This window comes from Montipora capricornis, chromosome 9 (genome assembly GCF_036669925.1).
Source record: "Montipora capricornis isolate CH-2021 chromosome 9, ASM3666992v2, whole genome shotgun sequence".
NCBI classification, from domain to species: domain Eukaryota; kingdom Metazoa; phylum Cnidaria; class Anthozoa; order Scleractinia; family Acroporidae; genus Montipora; species Montipora capricornis.
This window is the reverse complement of record NC_090891.1, coordinates 12,811,183-12,818,682: the sequence shown is the minus strand read 5'-3', so window position 1 is coordinate 12,818,682 and position 7,500 is coordinate 12,811,183. Positions and strand designations below refer to the sequence as shown.

Below are 7,500 nucleotides of genomic sequence, written 5' to 3'. Positions count from 1 at the left end.
CTACATCGTTTTCACCACGAGCGCCACTTTGAGACGCCATGCTTGTTGAGATTGTTTACCCAATACAGACCACGTGACCTCTGCGCGAATAGACCATAATCGTATTTAATTCTCAGTATTGGACTGGAACTAGCTTGTGGAGGCAAATGCGGGGGAGTAATTGGGGGAATATATTGAAAAGTATTTGCATTTGAAAAGGTTCCCCCGCATTAGCCTTCATTGCAAGCTATTTCCAGTCCAATATACTGAGAATACGAATATGGCCTATTAGATCTAAGATACAATAACATACGGTATCCCATACATCTCTTTCATAATGGCGGGCAAATAAAATATTCTTTAATGCTAATAAGCCTAACTAGCCTCGCTATGACGAGCAAATTTCAAAAGAATTTTGTTTCAAAGTGAGGGCAGTAGGTCTAATTAACATAAAGACAAAAAAATGTGAAAGTGGTCGCCATTTATGAAAGTGGTCTATGAATGGAAAATAGCTCTTTCAAGGTTGAGATTACTCTGGCTGATGATTGATCATCTAGTTTTTTAATCTCAAACCAACTGGAATAGTAATCGACGACAATCAAATACACTTTTCCTTCCAGTTCAAAGAGGTCAGCAGCTAGCCTTTCCCAAGGACGTGATAGGAAAGAAGAGGACAAGGGCTCAGGGCGATCTCTGCCACAGGTGTCACAGTTTGCCACCATATTCCCAATTTGACTGGAAAGTCCTGGCCACCATACTGATGTTTCAGCTTTAGCTTGACATTTCGTTATGCCGAGATGACCGGTATGAATGTTGTCAAGTATCTCCAGTCTCAGATTTTGAAACGAGATGCTTCCGTGAAGCATACACTGGGTTGCCTGTGGTACGTGTTACAGAAAATCAGAAGGCACTGAATTGTCTGGTATTGAACTACAGCATTCCAGTCTCTGAAGAATAACAAATAAGAGAGAAGCGAGAAACATTGGCTTCTGGGCTGACGTGTTGATAATTCAAGTTCCCTCACAACTTCTTTTCACCACAAGTTTAAGCGTGCCCTCTGAGCATCTGACAGCTACAAGAGTTCGCTGAAGTTAAATCCTTTTCGGCAGGGTTAGTATCTGGATGGGAGACCAAAAACAATATACCCCTCGAAACAGAAGCATTGGACCGAAAATTCTATTTTAACGCTAACAAATGCGGACCAAGCAAGGAACTGATTTTGTTAGCTTGCTTTATGCAAAACAAATATTGATGCAAAAGTAAATAAATAGTGGTACAAAGTGTTTGGGAAGAGCAGAAGGAAGTTTTCTGGACGGTCGATCGAGAATAAAATATTTTGCCATCAGCAACAACATTTATGACACGAAAACAACATTAATTTTTAACCCCGAATATAAAAAGTTACGATCACCGACAAGCATTCTGGGATTTTTGCTATTGTACTTTTGGTTGCACAAGTAAAAGCGCAAAATCAAAAGTTACATCGGATTCAGAGGGCGCCGGGATGAAGTTACCAAGGTGTGTTTACTCGAGAAACAGTGTCAAATCATCATTTGACACAGATACCGGGTTTTTGTTTTTGTAAGTTTCCTTTTTCTTTCAAGTGTTATAATGTTTGACAAGAAATGTGCGAATTCGACACAAAGATCACAATCGCCCAATTCTTCAGGCCCGGGTTGCTCGAAGCATGGTTAGCGCTAACCAGAGTTAAATACCATGGAAACCTACAGGTTTTAATGCCTCTTAACCAACGGTTAGCGTTAATCAGGCTTCGAGCAACCGGCCCCAGGTTGACAGTCAAAACTTTACTTTCCAAGACGAGGTTATTTATCGCCAGGTAATTCCATCGTTTTGGGGATAGCAGTTACTTTATTATTCATCAGTGTCAGAATTTTTTGCCGATTTTGGGGGTCATTTTGTTGAAACTCAAGCAAGCTTCCAACAGACCTGTTTATTTTCGTTACACTATACCACAAAAATGCTCCCGTATCACATTTCAACACACGTATGCAAATTTGTTAAGCTCGAAAATTACACAACATGATATTAAAGTTCACAAAGGCTGGAAATATCTCGGCAAAATCCTTTTCAGCGAAAAATCAATCGAAACAAACAACATATTTACTATTAGAGGCAAAAATACCTTCCTATTTCAATTGCGTGCGTGCAAACAAGAGATGCAATTAAATACATTTTTGACAGTTCACATCAAAACCCTTTTCGACTCGGAACGCTGACCGTAAATAATGAAGCACAAAAGCGACAACAACTTTCATTCAAATAATTCTTCACCATCACATTTCCAAATATTTTACACTTTTGCAGAGTTGAGTACAAAATACCGGTAAATGTAAATTGTCGGACAACTAAGATGCGACTTGAGTAAACACTGTGATGCATCCTTGTAGGCGTTCGATTCCTCCAATGTTAATTTGTTAAATCATAGTTAGTAACTATGGTTAAATCCATAACAAAATTGCTATTTGATTTCCGTGTTTTATATAATACCAAGTTAGTAAAATATTAGAAACAAAGCTCACTTGATATCCAAAGGCGAAAAATGAAATTGTTGTCGAAGACCATTACTCGTCTCTTAAAATCCAGATATTTATTTTTCAGCGTTGTCTTGCTCATCCAATTGACGATCCATTCTTGAGCTCCATGAGGGTATATTTTGTTTAAAGATCCACTAAAACGCCATTCACGTCAATGACTTATTAGTGAAATTTCCAATTGTTATACCGGAAGACTGTGCAGAGTTGAGAACAGGTAAATACAAATCTGACAAATAGCGAGACAACTGAGATAACAGATCCACTATATGGATTCCTTCTCTGTCTTTGTTGAACCCATACTGAGTTACCAGAGAACTGTTCATTTGGTTTGAGTGTTGTACAAAACACCACACTTGACAAAATTTTAGGAAGACAGCTCACTTTGATTACGGCTCGACGGGCGACAGATTGTTGTCGAAGTCCATTACTCGTCGCTTCTAACATTCGACCGCCTGTCTTGTTCAGTATCCAATTTGCTTGCCATTATTGAGCTTCATAAGGGTAAATTTTGTTCAAAGATCCACTAAAACGCCATTCGCGTTACATGACTTTCGACGCCATTGCCGGTTAAGTTAATCGTTCTACTGTGTCCACCAGAGAAATCTACGCATTTCCCACTACCCTCTCGATCCTAAGAAAATACGCGTAGAAGGCTCTATGCACAAAGGCACCACTTAGCAGGGGAGTGACAGGCAAGACTTTTACCGACACGGAAAAAAAGAAAAAAGAAAAAAGAAATCGAAAAATAAAAAAACCACGAAATTAAAGACAGATTCCGACTGGGTTTGCCATAGTGGCAACCCAGTAATTACCAGGCGCTCATCGTATAGAGAGGCCCTGTTAGGGGTAAATTCCGACAAGTGACATGGCCTTGAACAGGCGACATGGTAGCCACGAACTGGCGACGACCGACAGACTATTACAACGAATTAGCGAAAGCGACACAAATGTCAAGACTGACCGACAGCGAATTTCAGAATTGTGAATGTTCTGCGGACTGCGGAACATTTGCGCGTACACAATTCGTCGTAATTACTTAATAATGATCATTATTAACAATAATAATGGCCAATTATGGCTAATAAGGGTCCAGTAAATGCCGTGTTTAGACTCGAGCGTGCTACCGAGGCATTGGAGTTTACTTACCTAGGTTAATATTTTGCGTGTGTAAACGCCAACTAATACCGTAGTAAACACCGCTCAAGACAATAGAAAGTTAACTAAGGTAAAAGTTCGGTCTACTCTGCGAGCAGGCATGGTTAAGGTCGGTAACCAAGGTTTGGATGACAGATACATCCGCTTGCGGTCGCATAGAATTTCACATCCTGTGGTGTCGGGATTGCGTCAGGCTCATTCGATCACGTTTTCAAGACCAGGTTTTCGACCAAGTTTCCACGTCTGGTTTCGGTCTACGAAGGTATGGCAAAAAACAAAAACACCAATCCTTACGAATGCGACCAACCCGAAAGGTAAAGTTAACACCGTTGTATAGCTAATTTGTGCATATAAATATTTCTTTCTTGTGGTGATTGTTGATCCTCGCGCCTGTATTTATTTTCTATCAATTGTTTCGCCAGGGAAGATGCATATTCCACGTTGTCGCCATTTTCCTATGCAAGACAACCAGGGTTACAACCCTCCCCGTACAATCAACAGTTCATGCCACAGCAATACTATGTTCCGCCAATGATGTCCTCGATGCAGATGATGGCACCATTCACCCATTCGCCTGCCCATGCGGTTCAGGCTTCGCAGTATTCGGAAACGCCTACATCGAGTCAAGGAAACGCTGAAAACGGAGCGCAAAGGAAAAAAGATCGATGGACTGACACCGAAGAAAAGATTTTAATTGAACTGTTCGGCGAGAACGAGGATAAACTTCGCTACCGGTCGTTCAATTCCCCGGAGTGGCAGTCTATCGCCAGGCAACTGCAAGAAAGGTGCAGACGAGAGAACGTCGAATGCGAGAAATCTGCCCAGCAGTGCAAAAATAAAATGGCGAACCTCACCAAAAAGTACAAGACCGTGAAAGATAAACTAAGGACCACTGGATATGGAAAGGGAGGAGACGACGAAGACGAAGAAAAGGAAACCGAGAGTGGAGCTGAGCTCATACCAAGAAATTTTCACGATATGGATGACATTTTAGGCAACCGAGAAGCTGTTAATCCCAAGCACGTACTGGAAAGCAGCTCACAACACGTTGACAGTTCCCCGGAAATTGATCAAGATTTGCTGGAAAAGGAGGCCTTAGATGAGGAGATGTTGGCGGCTGCTCGCGCCCAAAAGGAGAGGAATACGCCTGGCACTTCTGGCGTTGATGGCTCTGAAGAAGAGGACACAGATATGGCTTTCGCGAAATCACAGTTTTTCAAGAACAAAAGCGGAAAAAGGAAGGGCCCGAGCACGAGCACACCCAATCCAAAGAGTCGCGCGGTAGAATCGGCGAAATCGGCGAAAAAGAATCCTAGAAAAAAGACCAAAGGTGGGGCTGGCGCAGAGGAACAAAGCGCAGTCCTTTCATTCCTTGAAAGGGCACAAGAAAAGGATGAGGCCTTCATGGAGAGGATGGCTGAAGCAGAAAGGGTAAGCAGACAACAACAGCAAAAATTTTCAATGGATGCATTGGCGATGTTAGGAAATATTCTTAAGGATGTCACCAAAGGCAAAGAATAAATAACTAGAGTCTTTTATTCGTTTTTTCCTTGCATTTCAATCGTTTCTGTTCGTTGACGGTGATCATTATAATCATCATTAAGTGACAATCTGGACGTTTGTAATTTGTTGTTTATATCTATATGGATTTTTTATGGAAGAAATTATAGTTTAAATGAAATCAGTTATTTCCTTGCGAGCAGAGTCTCCTTTCATTTTTCAAAAAAACGAGGGAAAGAGAAGCCTCAATTGATAAGCACGAATTTAAATAATGGAATATCAGCCAGACAAATTGTTAATTAATTTTAGGGAAGACTGTTCCTCTCGTGATACAAGATATAAAAAACGAAAGAGACTACAATTAATTAGGTACATGATTTAGCAAAAATAAGATTCTCTATTTCTACATTGAAAACGTAACATTAACAGTAAGATTATAATAAATACATATTTACAAAAAAGTGGATATTGAAAAACGCAAGTTTTAGCCTAGCAAGAAGCTGTACTTTTGAAAGTGGTAATTAAGAGGCAGTCTTTATTTAATGTTTTGTTTGGGCTATGATAGATACTGCATTATATTATCTCTAATGTCCGAAGCGCCCAACTGCATATCCCCATTGAAAGAATCTTCATCCTCATAGTCGTCCTCAACTGGGTCTATAGTGCTTGGGTCTCCCACAATAATACAGATGTTGTGCAGGACACAACAAGCCATGATAGTGAGGGGGACGCTACTTATCTTTTCCTCCATTGCTTTATAGAGACACCTCCAGCGACCTTTCAAAATTCCGTAGGCTTGTTCTATAACAACCCGTGCTTGACTGAGGGCACAATTGTACTGCAACTGACTCTCGGTTAATGTACGAGTTTGCTTGAAAGGTTTCATTAACCACTTTGATAAGGGATAAGCTGAGTCCCCAACAAGCAAAGGTCCGACTTCACAAGCCCCAATTTGTTTAGATGGCCCGTTTAGCCAGTTACCTTCACCGACCTCGCTGTGCACTTTGCTCAATCGGAGAATGCGGGCATCATGTATACTGCCAGGAAAGCCTGTACTTACATCGAGAAATTTAAAGAACGCATCGGCAACAGCTTGGACTACAATAGAATAGTCCTGCTTGCGATTGAAGTATTCTATTCGTTCGTTCACGGGTACTGTTTTTAAAGGGATATGGCTTCCGTCAATTGCGCCTACCACTTGTGGAAATGGAGACTTCTGTGCGAATAAGCGAATGTTTCGGGTAAGCTCCTCTTCAGTTTCTGGAAATTTTATAAATTGAGGGGCTCTTTTGGTAATGGCCTTACAAAAATCAGCTTTTAAAAGCATTGCCGTGCATCTTCCAATACCAAATTGCAGGCCCTTTGATCTGTATGTGTCTCCAGTCGCCAATCGCCACAACGCCACAGCCACTCGCTTGTTTACCGGTATGCATTCGCGTAATCTAGTGTCCTTCTTTGCCAAATCCGGACCAACCAATCGGACAATGTATTCGAACGTACATCTTGATATTCTAAAGTTCTCCTTCCACCATTCTTCAACAAAATTTCCGTTTAATAGAGCTTCAAACCAGAATTGGTTTCTCGGCCACGACCACGCACGTATAACGCGCCTTGTCTTGCGAAGGGCAATTTGTAGCAGAATTAATCGCTTTCGTCTCGACCTCTTTAGGTGCTGCAAAAGTAAGAGCTGCTGCAATCTCGATTCCTGGGTTTGCTGATCAAGAACAAGAAAATAGAACGCGAGGACTACAAGAGCCACAGCTTCTCTTTTAAACGCGAGCATTTTATGCGTGGATTTAGAATTTGCCGGATTAAGATTGTGATTGATGACAGATTTACTTTAGTTATTTGAGCCAGTATAAACACTGTACAAATGTACCAGGGTTTAGTAAGTTAATGTTTACCTTGCTAAACGCTTGAGTGTAAACACAGCAAAAGCCGAACAGAAATACATCTCATTTTACTGCTGTTTTGATTGTTCATTTCATGTGATTGACGTATTCAGTGCATCACTCCCTTTGAGGACTTTTCCGCTTTGCGTATCATGTTCTCCCTGCATGACCCACGTGCGCACTCCATCAGTCTGTCAGAGAAATACTTTTTTCTCTATTGATCGCGCTCATCTCGGTGTTCCAAATCGTAAGCGAGTTATTGAAATACATCACTATCAGAGTCATAAGCGAGTCGTCGGAGTGCCGAACTTGTGCACGGTCACAGTCACGTGACGGGGCTGTTCAACATCAGAGACCGCGCTATTGTTTAACCCTTTGAAGTTTGCCGATTTTCATGACCAGTCCCCTCTACTAACTAT

General features: G+C 41.3%; 1 protein-coding gene across 1 annotated transcript; it reads right to left on the bottom strand.

Annotated features, from left to right (window-relative positions):
* Positions 1-5,745: 5,745 nt before the first annotated feature.
* Positions 5,746-6,972, bottom strand: LOC138017306 (uncharacterized). The gene has a single exon (XM_068864436.1). The coding sequence runs from the start codon at positions 6,970-6,972 to the stop codon at positions 5,746-5,748; it is 1,227 nt and encodes a 408-aa protein (XP_068720537.1).
* Positions 6,973-7,500: the final 528 nt, after the last annotated feature.

Excerpts from the sequence above, each read along its gene's own strand:
- LOC138017306 (XM_068864436.1), bottom strand. The coding sequence starts at position 6,972 with ATGCTCGCGTTTAAAAGAGAAGCTGTGGCTCTTGTAGTCCTCGCGTTC.